The 26,715-nt window shown below is 39.9% G+C and overlaps 3 protein-coding genes across 8 annotated transcripts in view; 1 reads left to right on the plus strand and 2 right to left on the minus strand.

The window, feature by feature from the left end:
* The window catches only part of baiap2b (BAR/IMD domain containing adaptor protein 2b), a 42,012-nt gene extending 38,092 nt beyond the window's left edge, over positions 1-3,920 (minus strand). For 3 of the 5 annotated variants that reach the window (XM_079476083.1, XM_079476082.1, XM_079476080.1), the window contains exon 1: positions 3,430-3,617. Coding sequence is in view for 4 of the 5 variants with exons in the window: in XM_079476082.1 (XP_079332208.1) it covers positions 3,430-3,477 (48 nt within the window). In the remaining variant the exon portion in view is untranslated. Of the gene's footprint in view, positions 1-3,429 lie in introns of all 5 variants that reach the window. The other 2 variants (XM_079476079.1, XM_079476081.1) reach the window with 2 other exon arrangements.
* Positions 3,921-5,657: 1,737 nt separating this feature from the next.
* chmp6b (charged multivesicular body protein 6b) lies at positions 5,658-8,837 on the minus strand. Its single transcript, XM_079475925.1, has 9 exons — positions 8,737-8,837; positions 8,589-8,676; positions 8,008-8,117; positions 7,837-7,924; positions 7,428-7,514; positions 7,211-7,276; positions 6,998-7,078; positions 6,794-6,863; positions 5,658-6,603 (listed from the first exon to the last, which is right to left on the minus strand). The coding sequence occupies exons 2-9, from the start codon at positions 8,649-8,651 to the stop codon at positions 6,548-6,550; spliced, it is 621 nt and encodes a 206-aa protein (XP_079332051.1). The 5' UTR covers positions 8,652-8,676; positions 8,737-8,837; the 3' UTR covers positions 5,658-6,547.
* Positions 8,838-9,349: 512 nt separating this feature from the next.
* Positions 9,350-24,684, plus strand: sec24c (SEC24 homolog C, COPII coat complex component). Of its 2 annotated transcripts, XM_079476077.1 has the most exons (24): positions 9,354-9,516; positions 11,586-11,776; positions 12,058-12,144; positions 14,985-15,102; positions 15,232-15,401; positions 15,505-16,284; positions 16,410-16,552; positions 18,486-18,597; positions 18,862-18,989; positions 19,118-19,256; positions 19,349-19,464; positions 19,571-19,695; positions 19,895-20,086; positions 20,182-20,275; positions 20,488-20,604; positions 20,755-20,925; positions 21,035-21,131; positions 21,383-21,528; positions 21,603-21,741; positions 21,893-22,011; positions 22,121-22,300; positions 22,388-22,579; positions 22,781-22,870; positions 23,080-24,684. In XM_079476077.1, exons 2-24 carry the CDS (start codon positions 11,605-11,607, stop codon positions 23,218-23,220), a joined length of 3,768 nt encoding a protein of 1,255 aa, XP_079332203.1. In that variant the 5' UTR covers positions 9,354-9,516; positions 11,586-11,604; the 3' UTR covers positions 23,221-24,684. The 2 variants fall into 2 exon arrangements, with proteins under 2 accessions (XP_079332204.1, XP_079332203.1); XM_079476078.1 differs by lacking the exon at positions 12,058-12,144 and having other exon boundaries at positions 9,350-9,516.
* The last annotated feature ends 2,031 nt before the right edge of the window (positions 24,685-26,715 follow it).

The raw sequence follows: 26,715 nt of genomic DNA on the forward strand, positions 1-26,715 counted from the left end.
GTGCTTTTCTAATTGGTGTTTATATAAACTAAAACACATTCTAAAAAAAACAGAAATCAAAACAATACTTTAACACCTTATACAGGTACACAAATTTAAAAGCACACATTCCATCCCGAGTGCTGGTCCGAACCCACACAATGTTGTTGATCTTGCAACAGTCGATACATCCAGTCAACAAATAACTTGTCGGGGCAATTATGTTTTCCAATTACGAACTGATTTTATACTTTAAGGGATCGCAAACAGTTGTTCCAGTCGCTCTCCTTTTCGGTATTAAATCTCTTTACTTAACAGCATGCTACGTGTTCACCATTCTCTCCACACAATGAAAGTGAATGGGGTCCAAAATGCAAGTTTCCACCGTTCAATAAATTGAATCTCATGTGCCAACTTAAATATTTCTAGTATAAATGAAATTATAATGATAGCTTTGTTGAGTGAATTAGCATCATTTCCTCACCCTTGTGACATTCCGAACATGTATGATTTTGTAATACACAAAAGAAGATATTTTGAAGAATGTTGGTAACCAAACAACATTGGACTCCATTTAGTTAAGTGGTTTTGTTCTCATATAATGGAAGTCAATGGGGTCTATTGTTATTTTTTTACCAACATTCTTCAAAATATCTTCTTTTGTGCTGCAAAATCGTACATGTTCGGAATGTCACGGTGAGTGAGTGAACTATCTCTTCAAATGTCAGCTGGTCCCCAACACAAAAGTGATTATTTGGTTTCCAAACACTTTATTGTACGAGTCATGTGTGGACTATTAGCCTATACATTTTTAGAGCATCTGTTCCTCTTCACTTTCACTAGGGGACAAAAGTTTGCTCTTATATTATTCCGGAGAAAGTCACAAGAAATGAAGTAAATGATGACATAACTTTACATTTCAGGTGAGATAGCTCCCTACCTATTGGGAAAAATGTTCCTCAATATCCCAAAATGAGGCCAGTTGAAGTGTGGAAACAAGGATGGGGTGTGGGCAGTGCAATGAATGTCATATAAAAGAAACATCTTCCAACAGATGACTTTCCTACTCACCGTGGGCATACACAAAGCTGAACTCTCACACATTAACAACCCCTACGCTTTGGCACATTCTCTCACACGGACCGTTAGGTCTGCAAGACACTACCCACACGCACGCAGACAGAGGCACATGCATGTACTGACACACATACTCAATGGCCGTGAGACATTGCCTACGTACACAGGCAGATGCAGACTGAGTCACTCGTGAGTGCAGACGGGCGGATTTGGGCTCCTTAGGACCCGTGAGATTACTAAGAAGCTGGCAGTTGCGCATGCGTGCAGACGTAAACATACACATACATTTAAAAACTCACAGGTGATTGAATAGTCTGCCAGGCCATATATTGTGATATAAAGTTGGGTAAAAGAAAAGCTAATCATTTAAAAAAAGATGCAGTTAAAGGAATCTATAAGATGTCTTTCAAGTAAGCCTTAAAGCCTCAAATGAACAACTTTGTTCTTGTATCCTGCTTAAGCGCAGTTCACTGCCTTCTCTCTCTTCATTTCTTATTTCTTATAAAGCTCACTGCAGCCTCACGATACCCGTAATTATAAAGTCACAGATTCTATAAAAAGTCAAGAGGAGACCCAATGATGAAGAAATATCCTCCAATTTAGAATCTAAAGGGGCAAAGCTAACCATCAATGCTACTGAAGTTCTCACTTTCCAGGGCTCAAACTGTCCCTCACTCAGTACAACATACTCCACAGGACATCTAAATCCCTCACAACGAAATCTATTATTATTTGAGCGGGCAACCACTGATTACTTCTTAAAGAGGCTTATACTCCGGGTTTTGAAATATTCGCTGCAGTATATAAAACACCAAGCATTCAGTTCTATAAATAACGACCTCCTCTTACTTAAAAGTATCCCATCCATTAAAACGAAGGGATTAATCTTCGATAATATATAACCTCCATGACTATTTAATCTTGGAACAAACCACCTGTGCCAGGGCAGAAACAATGCCAATGGTGTCAATGGTTAAACAGGAGGTTTCAATGCAACTCTCAACAAAATTGGCATCGACATAAATCTACATCTGATACATTGAAAATAATCCTAAAGGAGGATTATAAGGTTAAGAAAGGTCCACGGCTCATTACACAAGTTTTTTTGGCTCAATAATAAATCCACGCTGAAATAACACCGACAGTACAAGGGCTTCAGGATCACATGATCATTCACAGATCGTCCTAAAGGTTGATATAAAGTATGCAAAGTATGGTCGTAGCCTCAAAAATCAAAAACTTTATTATTGTTTTCAGTCTGTTTTTCCCTGCAAAGTTTTCCTCCCGCTGATTAATACTCTGTTCCTTCCTTCAGTGACCAAGGACATTAACTCCATGGGCTGGAATTAACAGCCTAAACATTAAGTCCCTTAACAGATGTCTGAAGGATTGAACCAACACACTTCACTCATTCAGCCTCTGCAGCCATCACGGTTTACCACGGTACGGTGAGTCAGGTGGTTTAAAAGAAAAAAGGTTACAGCGGTCATGTGTCCCATGGGGGAAAAGCTGGCAGAAGAAGAAAGTGTGCATGCATGTGGGACAGGGGGTGGATGAGGATCAATGGAAGAGGCCTTAGTCATTTCTGATGGGACATTCTCTATCCATCTGCTTTAGACAATCAGTTTCATACCACAGAACCAACCGAGAACTCACTTACAGCTAAACAAATCCACCTTTACTAACACACACACACAAAAGCAGATAGATTTATAATGTTCCTAAAAGCATGCATGTCAATCAAAAATTTACATTAATCAAACATGTTTATGCAAACAGCTGACGTTCTTTCACAAAGTCATCAAGTCAATATTGAACAACTAGCTGTATTGATGTTTTGAAATCAGCACTTTATGAGTGTTTCCTCACAACGTGATGTAATCACTTCACACACCCGAAGCTCGCATGTCTTGCAAGTTACAGGTGAGAAAACAGATTTATTTAGTATTTAGCTAACACTGAAATTTTCCACACCGTTTTCCCTTATTAATAGATAAGCCTACAGTCAGGGCTTAAACCTTGTCCCAGACTACCTTAAATTTGACATATCTTTAAATATATAAATGTGTTGTAATGTCTCAAGATGCCCACCAGTAATGTTTTTTGTAAAGTATGTTTTTAAAACGACTTAAATAACCTAATTCAACCGAGGCCTAGTCCTGGTTTAAGATAATACACGTCCGGGAAACCACTACTAAAAGTTTACAGAGAAGAGCAAAAGTGTTCACTTGGTGTTTGTTTAGATTACAATATGAATAAACATATTACCAAATAAATACAAATATATCAAATATACACTATATATAAAGAATAATTACAAAAACAGTAGCTACCATAAAAGACTAGTCAGAACAAGTCAAAACGTAAACTTACCTTATACACATTCTCCGTTATACGGTGCACCTCTTCGGTCCGGGACATTTTCGGAAGCTTAAATCAAAACCATAGACGGGGACTTGAATGACTACTGCGGGAAAAGGTTTCCGAGAAAACACTAGAGAATGAGATGAGGAGGAGGAGGAGGAGGAGGACGACACTGTATCACTCAACCAGAGAGTGTCGGAGGCTGGAGGATGCGGGAGCTTTTATACGGAACTCTCTCACTGCGCCCACCGATGCCCACGCGCAGCAGCCGGAGTGGCGGGGATCCACCGTGCGCGTTTTTCGGCGTCACTGCGCTGGATACACAAGCGGACTCCGCATCTCGTTCGGTGTTCCGCTGCGAGCGCGCGTCCCGACGGAACTGACCGCTTCAATAGTGGATGTAATGAAACTTCACTATTACAACATCGCATTGCGCGCTTGCAGAGAAAGCTTGGCTACAGGGGAGCGTTGTGTCGCGTTTCTGAACGCATTTAAGCATCAGGGTATTCACCGCTGTAATGAAATCCATTCGTGTCGATCGCATTAACGCAACACAAAAGGATGTTTATTTCTCTAATGTGGCGTTATGGATAGCCTGCCTTGGTGTTTAGGAACGCCGCTGGCGCATCCCTTAAAAATCACGTTTTTATTCCAAGTCAGCGAGTGAAATTCATACAGGACAGTTTGCGTGATAAAAGGAAAATTCACCTATAGATTTGAGAGAGGACCTCGCGTGATGTTTCTGTAACACTCGCTTTAATTCTAACCATGAATCATCACAACATCTGTGTTAAAGGAGGTGGAGGGGTATCAGACTAGATCATACGGGTACAGTGGGCACTGCGCATTTCGCGCGTGGGACTGTGCGTGTGATGTAGGCAGGGATTCCTTTATTATCCTCATCCCTCAATAGATCCTACCCACGCCACCAACACACAACACTGCTACACAAGACACAAATACTACTCTATACACAATCCAACAAGGTAACCACATGACATATTCATCAGAATTGTGGGGACCGGTGTATTAAGACTCCTACTGAAAAACCTACATTGTTGGACCATTCTGGCCGTTGTGTACCCCTCAAACTGAATGTGCTTATAACCCTGAGATAAAACACGATTCACAGCTCTGTTGGGACTGATGGAATAAAAAAGACATCAATCTGAGAGTCTCCTGCCTATAAATCACATAAACCCCAAGACCTTGATGTCCATTTGATTACAAAGTTGAATCTGATCCCCAGGAGTCCCTGTTTGAAGGTCAATTGAGAGAGCAAGGTGCATTTAACAGTGTCTGCCAAATGCATAAATGTCAAGAAACCATATAAGATACAATAGGCAATATCCTCCTTGTTTTTTGCCAGCTGCACATATAACCCACACTGAAAACCCATGAAGGTTCCCGGCAGTTTCATATCACATCTGGGCCACACATTGATTGATTTCACATCACGGCATAACTCTTGATCTTTGTCTAGTTGATCTATCAAGACCGAATGTACAAGTAAATAAAAAGCAACAAAGGAGAACCAAGATCAATACAAACACCAAAAACCTGGATCTCTTTAGAACAGTATGTGATCTGAAGTGGAAATCCATTTACTTTAAAGTAAAAACCAACTGACAGGAGGGGAAAACAACCATTAAAAATATTAAGTTCCCCACAGAAACATGGGTCACCGAAGCATTTAACACGCCACATATAGTTTTTATCGTTTTTGACCAAGCTTGGTTTAAGGTTTGCTGCATGCCGTTCACACCTCTCTTGTTCATTGATCAATGTCTATTGTCTGACAATATAACAGTATGAAACTGAATCACAATTGCTCGTGAGCAGCACCACACACACACACACACACACAGCTCCAGCTGCCATCTTAAAGGCAATGATCTATGTGCTCAAGTAAACATGCACGATAATGAAACAGGAGTACCCCAATAGTGCTAAACACACCTGACAGTAGTGTCTTTACCACAATTCCCTGCATTATTGAGATACTTTATGAAACTCTAGCAGAAACATATTTGAGGTTACTGGTCTCTTATTCTCAAGTTAAAATCTGAGAACCCATCAAATTGTTTTTATCAATTAAGGCGGCTTTGTATTATAACTACGTCAGTAAAATCAAACCACGTGACTGCCAATGCACAACTGGTAGCACCTTGGACTACACTGCACTCTAGGGGCCGCTTGGTATACTTGCTCACTCATTCAGCAACAGGGATTAAAAATGATCTAAATAATATTTATTGGTGCAGAATAACAACATGAAAAGAGGAAGACAGACCATAAGCCAATTGTATTACTAAAGAATAAAAATGCAGTACAGTAATAAGTGTAGTAAAAGATAAGCTCCAAGAATAACCAAATCAGCGAGTCAAAACTGGACAGAAAAACACTGTTTACAAAACCGATGTCATTAGCTTTGCTCGTACACATCATATCCTTTTTACATACACGCTTAAGAAAAACCAAACAGTCTTTATGAAACATACTGTAATCATTTGAAACTGCACTGGATGATTTTCCTCTTTAAACTCTCTTAGGAGATGGTGTAGGAATAGAAAAACGCTGAAGGGCATTTTGTACAAAGGAGTCTTTACAGGGTTTCAGTACATTTACATGTAATACCAATTTGTATTACATACAGGTTTGCAGATTTGTGATGCCCAGTTTGATTGCGCTACATGTGTTACCGCTGTGTTAAATCTGTATTTACCCTTGAAGACATGTCAACATATAGACCTGAATATAGGTTTGAGACACTAAAGCTTGGGCATAATGTCACAGGTTATTGTAAAATCAATGCATGCATTAGAAAGTTACAGGCTTCACGACAAGCCTTCGCTATTTAAGTGAAAGGACAAATCTGTAGGGTGATTAGAAAGACCAGGCACTATTAAATAATGATCTTCAGCATCATCTTGATAAACTTAACAGCATACAGTATGCTTTTGTATGTACAATTTAAAAAATGCCATGGTTGTAGTCTTAAACATCTAAGAAGGGGGTCTTCCGATCGCCACGTGTCTTGTTTCGGCATGAGCCCTTGAGGTCTCCAGTGAAACGGCTATAGAGAAGATGCAGAGATGTGATAGATGGCAGGAGGACAGATCTGCATTTACATTGCCAGAACCTCTCGCTCTGCCTTCTTCTTCACCCGTTCCTTATCCCGCACTGAAACAAATTAATTTTACATTTGTTTGAAATGTGCTCAGCTTGTATTCCATAAATGAATTACTTCCGCAGAGTATAGACTGCATGCTTATATACATTATAAATAGTAAAAAAATAGTAAAGCAATGAAATGTAAAGCAATAGCAAGTTACTTATATGCATGTGTCATACAGATCAGGACAACACACACCTGGTTGTTGCTCTGGAACCTCTGGCAGTTCTTCTCCAGGTACCTCAGGAAGTTCAAGGTCAGCTTCTCCCTGAGAACACACACATTAAAAACAAGAAAGATGAAAACACCCCTGTTCTAACAGAGAAGCTGACACAACATAATTTACCACGGCTGTCAGGCTGTGTTAAAATCACTCAAACCTCCCGTATCACTAACACACACCTGAGTAATGGCCTCCAGCTCGGCGAGCACAGCGTCTTCATCCTCCTGGGTCAGAGATCCTGCCAAAATCTCATCAATTTGCTGTAAACATAAAAAAAAAGAGTACAGCAAAGAGTAAAGATAACAAACACTTTATTGTGGGCAGGGGGTGGGGCTTGGGTTTATGCACTGATGAATCACACAAATGAAAAGGATCCTGTGCGTACAAATTACCTTCTGATACTCAAGGGCATCATTTGTTTCATCCATAATCCTCTCTACCTCTTCTATAGACAGCACCTGGTTAAAAAAAGAGAGAAAATACACAGACAGAGATGTTAAAGTTGAGCAATTCACATAATCTAGGAATACATTCATGCATGCATAAATACATGCATACATACAAACATAAAAAAAAATTTACAGGTACTGTTTTCCTTCTTATTCTTACCTCATGCATTTTCTTCAGACAATCATTGCCAACTTTCAGTCCTTCAATGACTTTCATCTCTATTTGTGCAAATTCAATATCTTGGACCTGTAAAACAAAAGTGAATCTGGATGTGATTTGCATTAAGAATGGCTGATAAAAAACATCCATGCCCTTAGGCATAACACAAACTTCATTTGAAATAGTAAATGTATACAATTATTTAGGTTAGATGGATAGAAAAGATCAAATATTATAATAGAGCAAATATTTATCTTCTCAAAAGTTCTACATTGTGCATACACTTTTATCCAACGAGTCTTACAGTGCGTTTTTATCATTATGTTCTAAAGATGTTGACAAATCGTAAAAAAATGATTATATCAAATGTTCCTATTTGTTATGCTCGAAGGAAAATTTGTTTCATTACCATCCGCTCCAAGTTGCTTATTTGATTTTCTGTCTTGTCCAGCAACTGGTCCTGGTAGCGTTTCTTTTTCAGGAGCAGGAGTGCTTTTCTAAATGAACGTGAAAAGTATGTTATAAAGGAGTGCATGAAAAAGAAAAATAGAGCAGAAAAAGATCGGTCATACACACTTACTCTTTCTTTCCATCTTTTACCAACTGTTTGGCCAGCTGTCTTTCTTTTTCCATATGAAGAGTGATCTTCTTCTGATACTGCCTCAGTTTATCTCTCTGCTGCTTCAGTTGCTGATCATACACAAATAATAAATTAAAGAATATGTACAGAAATGCTCCTATGTCAGAGTTGATCCCTAAACTGGGCGGACAGGATCCACAATAAAAGAGGGCTTAAAAATCTCAGTGTCTCAATTGCAGTCAACTTTGGGTGCTACAGGCCGAATGAATCACTAAAACAACTATTACGTCGAACCAACTACATCCTTTAGAAACCCATTTATAAGTTGTGTAATGTTTTGTAAACATCTTCAAATCTGGGTAAGTTACACCACCCACTTCCATGTAAAGTTAGCAAATAATAGTCTAAAATTAGCTGGGATCCCACAACAACCCAAGCCAACAAACATTACATTTACGCACAATCTGGGTATAATATACTAAATGTGTGTGTTTATAAGGGTTTAAAATAGAATGAATGGTAAATTTCTTACATCTAAATGATTAACTTAACGTTAGCCAGTTAGCGATTGTTTAACTTACCAGCACAGCTCTGTCCTGCTCGGTTATCCGAGTTACTTTCTTTTTCCCGAAAAGATTTCCCATTTCGATGCCGCATCCCCGCCAGTATCTATCCAGATAAGGATGTTTTATTTAATGTTAAAAAATGGTTATTCTTCAGGCCTCGTACCTTTCAATCCATCACAGACCCAGCGAGTGCTGAGCCTGACAAGAGCCTGCCGATTCCGACCGGAAATACTGTACTTCAAAATAAAAGCTAGTTAATGCCGCAGTGTTTCATAGAAATCTGTTTTCGCTTTTTCTTTACGTATTTATAAAATATAATTGAATTAACATATATATACATACACATTTGCACTGGTTCAACAATACATTTAATCGTTAGATTATTACAATCAAACATTTAGAAATCCTGTCAGCAAGTTACATGGATCAAGTACGGAACATACCTAGCAAGTGCTTACAGACTACTATTGCAGACAGTTCTGACAAAATTCTTCTATTTGATAAATATCTTAATATATAATAAATATATTAAAAGTTTGTTTCCAAGATGAGAATACCAAGTTTTAAAAATAATGTTTTTTATTATGTTATAATGTTTTTTGTGTTAGTGATCTGTATTGTTTTTAGTTATTATGGCTCAAATCAAAACAAACGAACTGCAGTTTGATTGGTTTTAATTGTAATGCACAATAAAAAACATATTTTTTTTAAATAAACTCTTCGTATGTTTTTATTTTAAAATACAGTTATGTATAATCAGAGCTATCGTAAAAAACGGATGTGGACGTGGCAAACAGTGACAGTTCTTCCGGTGTGCGTAAGGAAGGGATTAAACGTCCGTCTCTTTCCGTGAAAGAACTGCAGCCCTGTCGACTTTACCGGCGTTTGCAACCGGAACGGCGTCCCGACGACTCGTTCGTTAACTACCCGAGCTATTATTGAGGTCAGTTGTCAGAGGACGCTCGATATTTCTTCAGTTTCTGTTTATTTTCTAGTGGCTCGTAGCTTAGCCTAGCACAGCTAGCACGAGCCGCAACGACGAGTCATTTACGAGTTGGATTCACGTTTATTCTCTGAATTTACGGTTTTTCACTTTGACTGATATGACATTTAATGATGTGAAATAAATGTTGTCACCCCCACTGCGTCATTTTACGGTGTTGTTTTAACACCAGCTACGAGAAACATCCCAAATTAGCTTAGCGAGAGGATTTAATGTCCTCGTATGCCCAATAGTGATACGAGGGATAACGTCAAACGGAAACTACTTTTTAATTCAATGTGAACTTATTACTTGGAAGTATGTTATTTCGTTTTTGTGGGAACCTGCGTTTGTCCTGTAATGTATCTGCCCGGCATGTGTGTTGTGTTTATCATGTTCCGTTTGACATTTGTAGTTTCGCTGTAAGTCTTTTAATGCAATCGGTTTAGTGTATATTAAATCGTTTTTAATGGCTTAAGGGCCTCTGAATCCCTGTACTCGTGTTCTTAAGCATTCCTTCCTATGCAAATATTAGCACGACATTTGTGGTTTCTATTGCTGTTGTCACTTTTGTTGCGTGAGCTATAGGAATTTCTCTGAGGCAGGTTTAGATCGTGCAACAGGTCTGTCATTTATTTCAGACGGATGGAAAACTAGCATGTTTTTATTAAAGTCCTCACACATGGGATACTGTATACTATTACGGTGTCCATAGCCTTGAATTATTCAGCATTATGCAAGGCTTTGTTGTTCTAAAGCATCTCAGCTGTTACTTGCTGCTAGAAACCCGAGGAGTAGTATTTTTTGCAGCAGACCACGCTTTGAAGTCTAAATGTGGCTCTGGACGTTTGGTAATACGTTTAAAATCTACGTTTCTATGTTTGTTCTGTGGTTTTCGATAACACCCTATTAAGAAGCGAGCGTGCTGGCTGTAATTGTGTAATACGAGTCCCCTCTGCTTGTGTTTCATTAATGTTTGTGAAATTGAGATAATGGTGGTGTGGCACTATTAAATACCAAGTGGAATCCGTTTCAGTAGTTGTTCGAGTGAACTGTTTGATCATGGACTAGTGAGCTGGATGCTTTGGGTGGGTGTGGACAGCTGTGCTGTCTGAAGTTTTTGTTCTAGAAATCAGGTCGTGCTTTGTTCAAGATATATAGTTCATGGCTTGGATGAGTAATTCTTTTCTTAAGATTCAGCAGTGCGTGTTTTTGCAGATCAAAAAGTTGGTTTTCGTGGCAAAGTGTAATATCCTCCTCCTTTCCCTCTGAAATAACTGTAATTTTCATTTGATGTTGTCTAGGCATTGGCTTAATCCATTGTGAATAGTTATGCACCCTTTTTGTGAACTTGTGAATTAAGTAATTAAATACTGGTTGACAGTAATAAGTCCACCATCTCAAACTCCCATTCAGATCTGGCATGAAATCCTGGTATGATGTCCCAACCTGTTCCAGAATGGATACAAAAAACAAGTGCTGTCTTGTTTATTTGTTGACTATTGTTTGTAACCCAGTTATAAATATATTGTGAAAACCATGTTGGCTGTTGTTTATGTTACTAGAATAATACATGTAAGATATATAATTTCTATATTCAGATTTGGATTTAATTGGGTTGTATTAATATGCAGTACTTATGTAGTGCTGAGTGAATCATTATTGACTTTTACTCTTTTATTCTTAGCATACGTAAATCCATTTACATTACGATTCAAACATTTAGCGTCACCTTTCATGACTTTTTTGCGTCAACTTCCTTTTTTGTTTTCTTTGAGTCCACTCTCCCCTGCCTGTTGCAGGCCTGTTGTAAAGGCATCCAATTTTTTTGTGCAAATTTCCATTCTATGCCAACATTTGCTGCATTGGTCCATGCTAAGCTTAGAGTTTTGCTGTGCTAGCAGTCCGGCACCAAATTTATTTATACCCCTGAAAGCTCTTGCAAGACCTCTTAAGCACTTCTTAAAGTACTTGATAAATATAGATTTATTCACTCACTTGCTCTTTTTTTTTTTCTCCGTTTTCTGCAGAATTAGGGATGAACTGAGAATGAATGTTAACCAGCAACCTCACATGGCCTCTCCTTATGGACAGCCTCAGCCTGGATATCAGGGCTATCCCCAGCCTGGCTATGGGGGTGGACACGTGCCAGCAGGCTATCCCGCCCAGTACGCTCCTTATAATGGTCCAGACTCGGCTTACGAACAAGGTCCACCACAAGGTAAGCAGGAAAGCACAAATGGTTCTCTTTGTGTCATAATGTGTTGTTCACAGAATGTAATATTTAATTGGCAATGACAATGAGCTGATTAGTCAAATACATGAGATATTAATGTCAGCTGTATTTGTTCAGGTCTTTCAGGTTTTATATGATAAAAGATTCGTTTTTTAAAGAACGCAACAGTCAGATTTCCTCCATCCCAACCTCCTCTGTTTATCCAACATTTCCTTGCATATCATTTTCTTCTGGTATTTTACAGCTCTTTCTCTCTTGTATTGCAGGATATTCTCCTTATGCAAGCTTTCCCTCTAAGACTCTCGCAACAAATTTAGTCTCTGATCTGTCCTCCTCCTCTCCTCTTGACCTAGGTAACTCATTCAATTCTGCCTAGCGGCCTGTCCTATTCCTCATTCCTTGTAATTTATCGACTGTAGTGGCCTTCAAACAGCAGGTTACACAAAAATTTGCTGACACTTTATCTGCAATTATATTGTGAACAGATTGCTAATTTTTTTACAAGTAAAAGTCTTAACTACTGGCCCAACCGGGTGAGCCCTGCAGTCACAACCCCTTGAACCTACATGATCATAGTGATATATGAAAATAAATGTCTTGGGTTTTCTTCCTTCCATTTTCACTGTTGTCTCATTGAAGGTTAAATATCACCATCTGTTTTAGTGGTGTTTTCAAAGTTACCTAGTGTATTGACTAAAGAAACAACAATAGTATATCTATTCTGAAGTTACAATAGCATCCTTTCATGTTCTGTGATCTTAAACATCTCTATTAAACATATATTTAACTCTAGTGTTTTTGCAATGCCTGTATGGATCCAGGGCTGTACAGTGCGACATATACAGTGGGGCAAAAAATAATTTAGTCAGCCACCAAATGTGCAAGTTCTCCCACTTAAAAAGATGAGAGAAGCCTGTAATTTTCATAATAGGTACACTTCAACTATGAGAGACAGAATGAGAAAACAAAATCCAGAAAATCACATTGTCTGATTTAAAAAAAAATTATTTGCAAATTATAGTGGAAAATAAGTATTTGGTCAAAAGGATCACAAGAACCACACGGGGGACCAAGTGAATGACCTGCAGAGAGCTGGGACCAAAGTAACAAAGGCTACCATCAGTAACACAATACGCTGCCAGGGACTCAAATCCTGCAGTGCCAGACGTATCCCCCTGCTTAAGCCAGTACATGTCCGGGCCCATCTGAAGTTTGCTAGAGAGCATTTGGATGATCCAGAATATGTTTGGGAGAATGTCATGTGGTCAGATGAAACCAAAATACAACTTTTTGGTAAAAACTCAACTTGTCGTGTTTTGAGGAGAAAGAATGCTGAGTTGCATCCAAACAACACCATACCTACTGTTAAGCATGGGGGTGGAAACATCATACTTTGGGGCTGTTTTTCTGCAAAGGGACCAGGACGACTGATCCGTGTAAAGGAAAGAACGAATGGGGCCATGTATCATGAGATTTTGAGTAAAAACCTTCTTCCATCAGCAAGGGCATTGAAGATGAAACGTGGCTTGGTCTTTCAGCATGACAATGATCCCAAACACACCGCCCGGGTAGCAAAGGTGTGGCTTCGTAAGAAGCATTTCAAGGTCCTGGAGTGGCCTAGCCAGTCTCCAGATCTTAACCTCATAGAAAATCTTTGGAGGGAGTTGAAAATCCGTGTTGCCCAGCTACAGCCTCAAAACATCACCGCTCTAGAGGAGATCTGCATGGAGGAATGAGCAAAACTACCAGCAACAGTGTGTAAAAATCTTGTGGAGACTTACAGAAAACTTTTGACCTCTGTCATTGCCAACAAAGGGTATATAACAAAGTATTGAGGAGAACTTTTGTTATTGACCAAATACTTTTTTTCCACCATAATTTGAAAAAAAATTCTTTACTTTTTTTTGATTTTCTGGATTTTGTTTCTCATTCTGTCTCTCATAGTTGAAATGTACCTGTGATGAAAATTACAGGCCTCTTTCATCTTTTTAAGTGGGAGAAATTGGTGGCTGACTAAATACTTTCTTGCCCCACTGATATGCAGATGCTATGAAAAAATCAGTCTGTGCTCAGAATACATTTAATAATGTAGCAGGTGCGATACAGTTTTGCAGGTGCATGAGACCGAGTCGCTTGTTTGTGTGAAGTGTGTTTCTACTATAAGGGAGTTCTACTATAAAAGATGTCCTCTGCTTGTTCTGCGTGTGTACGTGTGAATGAGCACACTTAATTTGAACCAGATGAAATATATTTGTAAATTGTAGTAAACACTATAGTGTACTTCAATATTGTTTAACCTTACTTTAGTAAACATTAAAGTACCCATAATTTGACAATAATAAAATTATTATATTTGAAATACTATAGTATACTACAGTTTTTTTATGGAAGAATTTATTAAATATTGTATAGCAAAACATTGAAAATACAGAACTCTGAACAACTAAAAAGGAAAAAATGAATTTGGGAAAAACAAAAAATGACATGGCCATAATTTATCCATCTGTATGTAACCGTAATGTTCTTTGTAATTTACCTGCTTGTATATGTAATGAACTGCAATTTTTATACTTGTGGTAAAACTATTTAGGCCTGTGCTACAAAGCTTTAAGCGTCTGTAGCACCGGTGCTAAAAGTTAACACACAGCCCTGGGATCATAAAGGTTGTCGTGTAGCAGCTATACTATAGCTTATAGAAAGGAGTGCCTTATTTGCTGTTCTCATATGGGAGATTTTTACAATGTATTATATTTGAAATCGTTTAATACACCGATTGTTTGGCTTTGAAATAGGGATGGCTCATGTGTGTGAGTTTCACAGCAAATGACAACTTGCCCTGTTGGAATAAAGAATCACAAAGAATTGTGATCCAAATGGCTTTTATTCTATTTTCAATTTATTTGTGTGATCACACAGAACTGATCTGTTTCACATATGCATTTATAAAAGCTGCTCTTAGACTGCCCGTTCCACCAGCAATGCTCAGGAGTTACGTTTGCAACAAATCAGAAATTTAATTCCGTGGAATGCAGGAATGCAGACCTCTATTGTGTTGTGAAAATTACTTCAGCAGGTAACTGGGTACAAATAGAGCGTGTTATGGTGAATGCTAGAATCTTGATGATAGTGATGAGTATTTAAAATAATGAATATTGTAATTTGTAAATCTAAACCACTTCTTGTGCTCCTACAGGTATGAGAGGACCCCCAACCTCAGGAGCACCACCTGTCTCACCTGCCCAGAACTATTCTCAGTTTGGGCAAAGAGACACTCAGAATGGCCCACCTCCGATAGGTGCTCCACCACAGAGGTCAGTGTCCTGTCAGCTCTCAGCTTGATGTTATTTTACTACCCTTTACAATTATTTAAATTTCACTTTTTATTTATTGTTGTAATTGTAATTATTTTTACTTTGTTGTTGTTTTTATTGGTCATTTAGGCCTTCATTGTCTCAGCCATACACTCCAGGCGCAGTAAACCTGTCCGGTCCTCAGCCCCCATACAACCAACAGTACGGAGCGCCCCCCAACAGCATGCAACACATGACCAATCAAATGGCCATCATGCAGGTTGGATCCACGGCTCCCTCTCCTGCTGGCCCAGGCTATGGTAAAACTGTCTTTGACAATTTGACCAATTTTGGGGGATGAACTGTTCCCTAAATATCATATATACATAGAGCAGGGTTGTGACATTTTTTTGTTTTTTCTAGCTCCTCCCTCTGTATCCCAGGCTCCTGTCTCTGCTGCCTACACACCTGCAGCTCCTCCCACTTTTCCACCCACATCTGCTGCTCCCACACATGCTCCGCCTACTGAAGGTGTGACCCAGCCTCCCCCTCAATCCTACTATGGAGGGCCACCTTCTGCCCAGCCGCCGTTCTCAGCCGCTGGCCCCACCCAGCCCCAAGCCCCACCCCCTGTTTCTCAGCAATCCTTCCCTCTAGCTTCACCTGTCTCTCAGCCTCCTTTTTCAACAGCCCCACCTCCAGGTCCCATTCAAGGACCCAGGTCCCATGTGTACGGTGGCCCACCTCCTGGAGCACAGACATCTTTCCAAAGACCTCTTCCCACCTCCCACCCCTCTGCATTCCCAGGAGGTCCAGGTCCCACCTCCCACCCCTCTGCATTCCCAGGAGGTCCAGGTCCCACCTCTCAGCCCTCTGCGTTCCCAGGAGGACCACCACCCACGTCTGTACCTTCTCAGATACCAGGGGTCATTCCACCCCAGCCGCCAATTTCTCAACCTTCGTCTTACCACTCAGGTCCTCCCCCTACCGCAGCTGGGTTTCCGCCGCAAGGGGGTGCTCCACAGAGGCCTCCCCTTCCTGGAATGCAAGCTCCCCCTCATATGACCTCTCAAGGTCCTCCAATGGGACAGGTGAACCATATACCCCCTTCACAACCTGGCATGCCACCTGCTCCTCCCAACGCTAGTATGTCAGGACCGCCACCACAGCCGGGAATGCAGGGCTATCCTCCTCAGCAAAATGGTGAGCCCGGACTTCGCATTGATGAATCATTGTCTTCCTCTGAAAAATCCTCATGACCGTCTGTGTTGGCCTTTAAATGCACCAATTTTTTATCTTTGTTAATAAACGTTGTATTTCTCTGTCAGGTGCTTTCGGGCAGGTCAGGGGTCCTCAGCCTGGCTATGCAGGGCCATATGCTGGGCAGCAGAACTATGGCGCACCTTCTGCTGCACCTGCTCCAGCACAATCCGCCCCAAAGAGGCTCGATCCAGATTCAATCCCAAGCCCGGTATGAACAGTCCAAATCTTTCAACACGCACACAGTCACACACACATTCAACATGCCAGTGTCTCATACATCTGCTGTGTTGATTTTTCAAGTGTGTTTTTTGAATGTGTTTATCCATCATACTCTATACTAACACTCTTGCATAAACACACAGGCATACACTGTCTGTTATAAATTGTTTATAGTTGTGTGTGTTGGTGTTACGAAAGGCTTCGCTCTGGAGTCTCCTGTGTCTGATGTGCATGCACTATGGCGGCTTAGCCCAGATCCTGTATTATCAGTAACGATAACGTTAAGATTCAGAGATTTTTCAAGGCTTGGAAATTCTGCACATGTCGCCTTGCAATAACTGCATATTTGTCTTTTATGCTGCCTGCTAAAGTGTGATTAATCATCAGTAATTCTAGGCTTGACAAAACAGAGGAACTGTAACGGTTGTTACTCTTCTGTTTATCTTCTATCTGTTTCTCTCTTTTTCTTTTGTTTTGGCTCCTCTCTTTTTCTCTCTTATAATTTGCTGACTAAATTGTTAAATGTAAAGCAAGCCTCTGACATACCGCCTGTGCAGAAAACAAGACATAGAATAGACCCAGACGCAATCCCCAGTCCAGTAAGTGCCTCTGCTGTGTCTCTATGCTGTTCTGTGTTCATGTAGTAACTCATTGTTTCTCTTTAGAGGAATGACTTTTTATAGATTAACATTCAGTATATATTTTTATTAATACATTTTTAGTGGTTGAGGTTAAATCTCACAGAAATGTCTTCAGGGTTATGTTTGACCATAACATCAAATAGAACATGGACATCAATGTCTAAATTTGGCATGTCGAGATTGCAAAATGAAAATTCTGACATTAACTCACCTCGATCTGTATACATTTCTTTGTTCTGATGAACACAGAGAAATATATTTGGAAGAAGGCTTGTAACCAGACTTTTGGCTTCCATAGTTGCTGTCCTTCATTCTTTAGAATATCTTCTTTTGTGTTCAACAGAGCAACATCATGATAAAGTAATTTTTCATACTATGAGAGTCAATGGGGGGCAAAATCTTTTTTTACTATTAATCCAAAAATGTATTTCTTTTGATTTTGGGTTAAACATGACCTAGACATTTCTTGATGTTTTTTCATGAGTGATCTTTCATTTTCTGTTATGGACACAACAGTTGTCAAACAGCTGCCATTGCATTACGTGAACACGTTTATATTATTCGTTGTCATATACATCTCCATAACGACGGTCCTGGGAAGTTGTTTGGGCAGATTTTTTGGGGTTTCTTTTGTTCCTCCCAAGACTCCTGCATGCTACATCTTTTTGCATGACTACTGTTTTAGATGTGAAGGAATAACTCTTAGCATTGTAAGCAGTTACATTTACACAATTGCATCCTGGTTCCTCTGTGTCTAAAAACTAATTATATGTGGACACAGTTAATACCTTACAATTGAAGAATATGGAGTGATTACACCCATGTTAAAAACTGTGGAGCTTATTGAGAGTATTTACATTAACAATTTTTTCAAATGTTTATTGATTTTAAACTCAGATCTTCTTTACACAAGCAAGTGAACTTCCAGTTACTTTTACAAACACAGTTGCGCACTTCAGGTTTAATTTTGGTTTCGTGCTCTCACACCATAGGCTTCCATTGTAAATGCGTGTGTTGTTTTCCACAAATCGGATGAGTTTTGTTTCCTGTGATAAACCACAGCATAGCATGGCATCTGTTGTTAAATTTAAAACTATATTCAGTTGTAAATATTCCTTTAATCTGGTTAGGATGATCAGATGTAGTGCTAATATTCAAACTAACTTGGACAAGTACTAATACAAGTATAAGGAGGATGTATATTGAACGAAAAGTCAGGGTGTGTTTGTTCAAGAATAAAGGCGTGTCGTTCCTTTTATAGACTTCTCTTTGTGTCCACAGATTCAGGTTATTGAGGATGACAAAGCAAATAAGGGAAGTGAACCTTTTACTACAGGCATCAGAGGTCAGGCCCCACCTCTGGTCACCACCAACTTCCAGGTTAAAGATCAAGGTATTTTTTAGGCTTTATTCCTATCAGATGTAGACTGTCTAGGTGAAACCTTATTCCATGATAAATGTTTCAAACAGTAACATGTTACGTTGTCTAAGTGAAACCGTATGCCATTATAATGTAACAACGTAGAATTTTACTGTTTGAAACATGACGTCAAATGCACACGTCTATGCATTTGTTATGTACAGAAATGTAAACAAGCTGTAATAAACTATACTTTGTATAGTTTGTATTGTACTGTATTGTGATTTATCTTCAAAGGAAATTCAAGTCCACGCTACATCCGGTGCACAGCCTACAACGTGCCCTGTAATTCTGACATTGCCAAGCAGGCACAGGTGCCCCTGGCTGCTGTCATCAAACCCCTGGCCACTCTTCCCCCAGATGAGGTAAAAGACCAAATTACCTTACTTGAATATCACATGGAAAGGGCTTATGGGTAATGGCAATGTTGTGATTGGCATCGGAGTAAGCGTCCCAGTAGTGATGCCACTTTAAACATGTTTTTGTTCCACAGACACCACCATATCTCGTGGATCATGGAGAAAGCGGTCCCATCCGCTGTAATCGCTGTAAAGCCTACATGTGTCCGTACATGCAGTTTATCGAAGGCGGACGCCGTTTCCAGTGTGGCTTCTGCAGCTGCGTCACCGAGGGTGAGTCAAAGTCATGCACCGTTAAAATGTTAATGTTGAATACATCCAATCTATATTATCTAAAGTTTGACATGTTTATTTCCCTCTCCCAGTGCCTCCCCATTACTTCCAGCATCTGGATCACACAGGGAAGAGAGTGGACTGCTATGAGCGACCAGAGCTCGCAATGGGAAGTTATGAGTTTCTGGCTACTGTGGACTACTGTAAGGTACAGTAAATGAGTATATTTTAAGTCCCTGTCATACCACTGCAAGGTATTTGTTTTTTCACTCTTGTGTTGAAGTGTAATACAATATTTTACTATTTGTTTATAGAACAATAAGTTTCCTCAGCCGCCAGCCTACATATTCCTGATCGACGTGTCCTACAACGCCGTGAAGAGCGGCATGGTGGGAATGGTTTGCCAGGAGCTGAAGACACTCTTGGATTACTTGCCCAGGTGAAAATTGTAACCTAGGACAGAACAACTTAACAAAACCATTCTTTTCAGCTGACAGCACCTTGCCGCATGAGGAAAATAATGCTTACCAGGAGCCAAATCGCTATTTATTCTTTGTTGGACCCTACTGTTGTGCATAATGAAACTGTAAAATGTTGCCAGTCTTGTAATGTTGTCCCATGTTGACTTTTTCTTTCAGAGAAAACCCTGACGTGGAGTCAAACATTCGAGTCGGCTTTGTCACCTACAATAAAGTGCTTCATTTCTATAACGTGAAGGCCTCGCTCGCCCAGCCGCAGATGATGGTTGTATCGGATGTGGCAGATATGTTTCTTCCACTGTTAGATGGTTTTCTGGTCAATGTCCAGGAGTCAAGGATGGTTATTGAGAGGTATGTTTTGTTTTGTTTTGCCATAATGTAAATACATTTTAAACTCCGATACAATGAGAATCAAAGTGTATTGATTATGAACATGTGTGTTCCAGTTTGTTGGATCAGATCCCTGAAATGTTCGCAGACACGCGGGAAACAGAAACTGTGTTTGGACCTGTCATTCAGGCGGGGCTGGAGGCACTCAAGGTGTGTGTGTGTGCGTGCGTGCGTTTATCACTTTACCAAACAGATTCTGGTATTGAGAATATTGTGATTGACAGTTGTCTGCAATTAAGATGTAATGTTGACAGTTAGCAAGTTCATCTGTGTTGTGGATTATTCATTGCTGAAGTCGTATTTGTGTTTAAGTATCAAGTGGAGTCGTATAGTAATAATGACACTTGTGATTTGTCATCCAGGCTGCAGACTGTGCTGGAAAGCTCTTTATTTTCCACTCATCTCTGCCGATCGCAGAGGCTCCAGGCAAACTAAAGAACCGGGAGGATAAGAAACTAGTGGGCACTGATAAAGAGAAGGTACCTTGACCTGTTGTTTTTTAACTCTACTGATAGCATGTATTATACAGTCTGCAGTAATTTGAATGCGAGAGTTTTTTGTTTTGAAAGTTTTTGGGACATAAGGAGAGTTTGATGTAATATGTTGAGTTGCCTTCCTGTCTGTTTCAGTCACTTTTCCAGCCACAGGTTGGTTTTTACAACACCCTGGCAAAGGAATGCGTGGCCCAGGGTTGCTGTGTGGACCTCTTCCTGTTTCCCAACCAGTATGTTGATGTAGCAACGTTAGGGGTAGTGCCCACTTCAACGGGTGGCTCCATCTACAAATACACCTACTTCCAGGTTAGCGAAGCACAATTGTCGTTCTTCTCGGTCATTTGACTCGTATCAAAGTTGCCTTGGTTTCCAAAAATACATGCATTGTGATTAACACCTATGGACTTTGATTTAGGCCCCAACTGACCAGGAGCGTTTCCTCAATGACCTGAGGAGAGATGTGCAGAAGCAAATGGGCTTTGATGCTGTAATGAGGGTCCGCACCAGCACAGGTGAGATGAGAGACTTGCAAAACAGACGTTTATAATAATGAGGTCTGTCATTTTTTGCACTTAATTCTATTTGTTCTAATTGTTTTTTGCACTTAATTCTATTAATACCAATTCTCATTAGCATAGGGGGACTTCTGTAAAGAAGCTTATTTTAAAGCTTGTATACACTTTGATATTGATGGCAAAATGCTGATGAGAGAGGTAAATCTGATGAAAAAATTGAGTTTAACCTGAGTGTGACACTGCCGCAGGTATCCGGGCAACAGACTTCTTCGGTTCCTTTTACATGAGCAACACCACAGATGTAGAGCTGGCAGGACTAGACTGCGACAAGACAGTTACCGTGGAGTTCAGACACGACGACAAGCTCAGCGAGGAGACCGGGGCTCTAATGCAGGTGGGTGAAGTCACGCACTCGTATGAAACAGAAAGCGTCAACGTTTTATGACTATGTGCTTTCTCTTTTGTCAGTGTGCGGTTCTGTACACAAGCTGCAACGGCCAGCGACGCCTTCTCATCCATAACATGTCAGTAAACTGCTGCTCTCAGCTGGCAGATCTGTACAGAAACTGCGAGACAGATACCATCATCAACTTCTTCGCCAAATATGGTGAGTGAAACCACACGCATCCTCTCACAGCGGACACTCCCGGTATCCTGTGTGGGGCTGCGAATCAGTCTGACATTGTGCAATATTTGTGTATTTACGCATCCGTGCCTAGTTTTTTGGCAAATTTGATTTGAGTTGTATGTGTTAACAGCATATCGCAGTCTACTCAGCTGTCCCACCAAGAATGTACGTGACACACTGGTGAATCAGTGTGCACAGATCTTGGCCTGCTACCGCAAGCACTGTGCCAGTCCATCTTCAGCCGGACAGGTAAGTACAGGAAATCGCAGAGACATAACCTATGACAACACAGGGCTGGAATTAAATGATGTGTAGTTTAAATGTATTTAATACATACTGTTTATCTACCTGTGCACAGTTGATTCTGCCGGAGTGCATGAAGCTGCTGCCCGTGTATCTGAACTGCATGCTGAAAAGTGACGTTCTGCAGCCGGGGGCAGACGTCTCTCTGGACGATCGTGCCTATCTGAGACAGCTGATCAGCACCATGGATGTTGCCGAGAGCCACGTGTTCTTCTACCCTAGACTGCTTCCTCTGGTGAGAGACAAGCATGCGGGCAACTCCCTTTATTTTGATATATGAATTCAACTGTAATGGTTACAGTTGTTTTCTGTTTTTCCACAGCAAAAGCTGGATGTAGAGAGCACGACTCTGCCTGTAGCCGTGAGAGACTCAGAGGAGAGACTGTCTAGGGGAGGAGTGTACCTGTTAGAGAATGGAATGAACCTTTTTCTTTGGGTCGGGGCGAATGCCCAACAAGAGCTTCTTCAGAATATCTTCGGAACGCCTTCATTCAACCTTATAGACCCCAGCATGGTATGATCTTAGTTTAATGCAAAACAGGATACTGAGTTATTTTCCAGCGGTTTGTGTTACACACCCTTGGATGGAAACTGCTGACATTTTGCACATGAAACTTGAGTTCTTTAGAGGCAAAAACTATTTCTGCATTAATTTGTTTATTTTATATATGTGGGAACATTATGTAAATATTGGTGTGGTTTTCGGTTGGTTTAGACATCTCTGCCGGCTTTGGATAATCCTTTTTCAAAGAGACTGAGGGAGATTATCGAGACCATCAGGACACAGCGCTCACGATACATGAAGGTAAATGCGTCATAGAGCTCCACGTTATACTCTTCATGGTGCTTGTTATTTAGTTATGTTTGTTATATCTGAAAGCTTCACCTTTGATACAATAAAATGTACAAATTGGAATGAGGTATTAAAAATAATGAAGTTAACCGATGATCCGGTCTTGAGCATCAACCAATGATTTGTCAAAGAATAAATAAGTCTCTCTTGATGTTTTTCAGCTCCTCGTGGTGAAACAGGAAGACAAACTGGAGCTAATCTTCAAGCACTTCCTGGTGGAAGATAAGAGCAACAATGGCGGGGCCTCTTACGTGGACTTCTTGTGTCACATGCACAAGGAGATTCGGCAGCTCATGAGCTAGGACCGCCACGTCGTGCTCCTTCCCCAGCTCTCTTTTGAGAAGCGCTTTATCTTTTTATTTAACATAATAGACACCTTTGCCCATCATCTCTTCCTCAAATATAATCTCGCCCACCCACCGTGACCCATAAGGAGGAAGGCGCCCCGTACAGGATATATTGTTCCATCAGATTATGGTGTTCTTTTGGTTTTAGTGATTGGAGTTTTGGCCCGATCTTCTCTTCTGTTGTTTGAGACTGTGCATCTGTGAGCGAGTGGTCGGAAGGGAGAAATGGCATGTAGTTGCCCACCCTTCCAGTCCACATCTGATTTGGGATCAGTTTGTGAAGCCTCGGTTAGAGTGTGTGAAATTAGCACTGTCCTGTACTGTGTTTTAGAGTGCATGTGCGCATGATGGTTGACTGTGAACGTCGATGCAGATTGTACTGGGTGTTCTGTAAGAAACACTAGCACTGATTCATGGTCTCTAGGTACAGGGAGACAGAAAAATTAAGCGTGTTTGAAATGAATCTAGACCTTCTCAATACAGTAAAATGAAATTCCTTCATATTATTCCAGGATGAATACATATTAGATTCGATTAGATTTCTTTATCTGATTCTGTCTTCAGCTTGTCTTTGATAAATGATCTCTTAACCTTGGCCTTACCGTTGCAGTCTTTCCTTTTCTCATCCATAATTCTGTTTATCATGGCAACATTTTTTTTTCTTTTGTCGTCACCATTATTAATTTTTTTAATGTGTGCAAATACTCTTGCCTAATAGACTCTGTGGGATTTTGAAGTGTGCTGTCTTTTACTCTTTCATAATAAAAGTCTATGCATCAGCTTATCCTCGAAAATAGGGAAGGCAGTATACAAGCCTAAATGAAATGGAAGCCAAATTTATTTGTACCCTCCTTAATGGTTAAGCTTTATGCCTCCATGATTAGCGTTATAGTGTCACTTCTACATCCTGAATTTTCCCGTTGCTGAGAGGGTACGGATCACTTTCAGATGCCTCTCTAACAGGGAGATGAATTTCAAATGAGCTTGTTAGGAGAATGGTGGAAATTCCTCAACAGATGGTTCAAGTCATTGGTCATATATTATAGAAGCACTGATGAATGCTTCAGGCATTCATTTATTTCTTCTTTTCCTGCTAGTAACCTGTTCTACAAATGTGCTCGATCATGTATCTTTTATGGTTTAATGTTATGTTTAAATCTGTTTGGAAGGTTTGTAATCCTGGGCCAGGTGGTGTCTCGTGGCTGAGATCTCCTGCTTGGGGTTTGTAGGGTATTAATCTTTGTGCAATTGAAGCCTTGTGCTAAGACTGGAGTGTGGGACTCTGGGGACTCTCGTTTTTCAAAGCGAACGTTTTCAAGCACATGAAGAGTTGTGACCTTAAAAGCAATCGACACTGAATTCCTTGTCATCACATTTATTACATGTACAGAATTAAAAATCACATTTTAAAAATGACAACAGTTAGTGTGCTTTCAATCTTTTACATGAACGGGAACACACGTGTTTGTGTGGGATAAAGAACAGTTCTTTTGAACGACACTCATTGCTTCTTTCTTTAAAACCTTTTTCAAGACCCCAGTGATTCTTTTATAACCTCATCTTAGTCATCGAAAGGGATTATGAAATATATTTCCATATCAAAGCTCTTTTATATAAAGGGGTGTGCTTGTGTATTTAACGGCATATCCTAGTGAAGTTCCCTTTGGAACGGAGGGATCAGAATTGGAGTTTGTGTCTTTATTTTTGTGTTTGAAATCAAACCCATGTTTTCATCGGTGTGTTTTAGAGTTGTCTTCCTGTTCCATGCCACCTGACTGCAAATAAATACCTATATAACTTACTGTTGACTCTTGCCGTCCTACAAATTCAGTTTAAAGTGATAGTTCACCCAAAATGACTCATTATGTCACGTTATTCACCTTCTTGTCATTTCAAACTTTTTAACTTTCTTTCTTTTGCAGAACACAAAAGAAGGTATTTTGAAGAATGTTGGTACCCATTCACAGACAAAAAACACTGCAATTCAAAGGATGTGTTGTTTGGTTACCAACATTCATTAAATCGATTTGTTTGTGTTCTGCAGAAAAAAAGAAAGTCATAGATGTTTGGAGTGAGGGCATAATTGAAGCAAAAACATTTTGGGTGACCTGTCCCTTTAATAAGTGCATGAATGAGCACCACAAATTGTATGTGACTGAAGATCTGTATTGGTTAAGCCTTGCAGAAATCTAAACACACATTCAGCTTTTAAATAACAGTCTAAGTGGCCTAATTGAAATGGCTTTGATTTGTTTTCAATGAGTTGAAATGTTTGATCTCTAAACTCGATCTCGCTTCAAAACACATGCCCTGTCGCGGCATCAGACTGGCTCAAAATAAACCTTAAGCTGCATTATGTAACGGAATGATCTGTACTTCAGGGGATGTGATGGTCGTATTAAGGGGGTGTTTATTAAGTCAGATGTAGCATCCACGGCATGTGCTGTTTTAAGCAGCATCTAGGCAAACATTAGGTATTAATGGATATTAAACCTCTAAATATTAAACTTGAACTATGGATATGAAGAGTACATCCTATTGTGTGGCTTAAGCTATAACTTTTCAGAGTGACATTAAACAACGCATTACTTTGAAAAGACGTCATGCATTAATGCCCATTGCGATCATTTTCTGCCATCACATGAATACACTCGCCTTATATTCCCACTTTTTTCACCCGACACAGTTAAAAATCTCATAGGTTGTAACTTGTGCATATTGTCCAATTAGACTTCTGCTGGATATGTGATGTAATGGAGAGTAAGTCCGTGGAGACTGTGGCTCACAGAGACTTCCCTGTTTGTGTGGGGCAAATCAGGCCTTTGACACCTGCTGTGAGATCAGTTGCAACCCCATCAGACATTTAGCTTTAACAAGGCCCCTGCCACCCTCTCTCTCTCTCTCTCTCTCTCTCTCTCTCTCTCTCTCTCTCTCTCTCTCTCTCTCTCTCTCTCTCTCTCTCTCTCTCTCTCTGTCTCTCTGTCTCTCTAAATCCACTGCTGTTTAGTGTCTCTCCCGGTGGACTCTCCTTCTGATAGAGCTGTGTGTGTTATCTCGTCTGTCTGCTTACAGATCCTGCTGAATGAAATACATCTGTATAATGTATATCCTACTGTAGTACTGTGGCATTTATTTAGACGTATGAATCACAAGCCACACCCACAAGTTCTCAATAAAATATTCCAAAGCTTGGTATAAGTAGAAAGTATGAAAGTATGTTCATTATAAAATAACCAATTATGAAATTATTATAAAATTTCTTATTTTAAATAGTTTTAGGTCATCTTATGACTGTCTTGGGAGTTTGTTGATTAAAAACAGTAGTTTACTTATTTTTCGCTGTTTTGATATTTGGTTTTATTTTAATTCACCTTAATTTTATGTATTGTTTTCAAAAAAAAACTTTATAGAGAGTGACCGGAGAACATTTAACTACAGGTTGTATATACG

The sequence above is a fragment of the Barbatula barbatula genome, assembly GCF_947034865.1.
Source record: "Barbatula barbatula genome assembly, chromosome: 16".
Classification (NCBI taxonomy): domain Eukaryota; kingdom Metazoa; phylum Chordata; class Actinopteri; order Cypriniformes; family Nemacheilidae; genus Barbatula; species Barbatula barbatula.

What these genes read in the sequence shown, in the direction of transcription:
- chmp6b (XM_079475925.1), bottom strand. Translation starts at nt 8,651, where the DNA reads ATGGGAAATCTTTTCGGGAAAAAGAAAGTAACTCGGATAACCGAGCAG. An exon ending in GTAAAAGATGGAAAGAAAGA is followed by an intron (nt 7,925 to 8,007) that starts GTAAGTGTGTAT and finishes ACGTTCATTTAG; the next exon opens with AAAAGCACTCCTGCTCCTGA. An exon ending in TAAGCAACTTGGAGCGGATG is followed by an intron (nt 7,515 to 7,836) that starts GTAATGAAACAA and finishes TTTGTTTTACAG; the next exon opens with GTCCAAGATATTGAATTTGC.
- sec24c (XM_079476077.1), top strand. Translation starts at nt 11,605, where the DNA reads ATGAATGTTAACCAGCAACCTCACATGGCCTCTCCTTATGGACAGCCT. An exon ending in CCACTCTTCCCCCAGATGAG is followed by an intron (nt 18,990 to 19,117) that starts GTAAAAGACCAA and finishes TTTGTTCCACAG; the next exon opens with ACACCACCATATCTCGTGGA. An exon ending in TCAAGGATGGTTATTGAGAG is followed by an intron (nt 20,087 to 20,181) that starts GTATGTTTTGTT and finishes TGTGTGTTCCAG; the next exon opens with TTTGTTGGATCAGATCCCTG.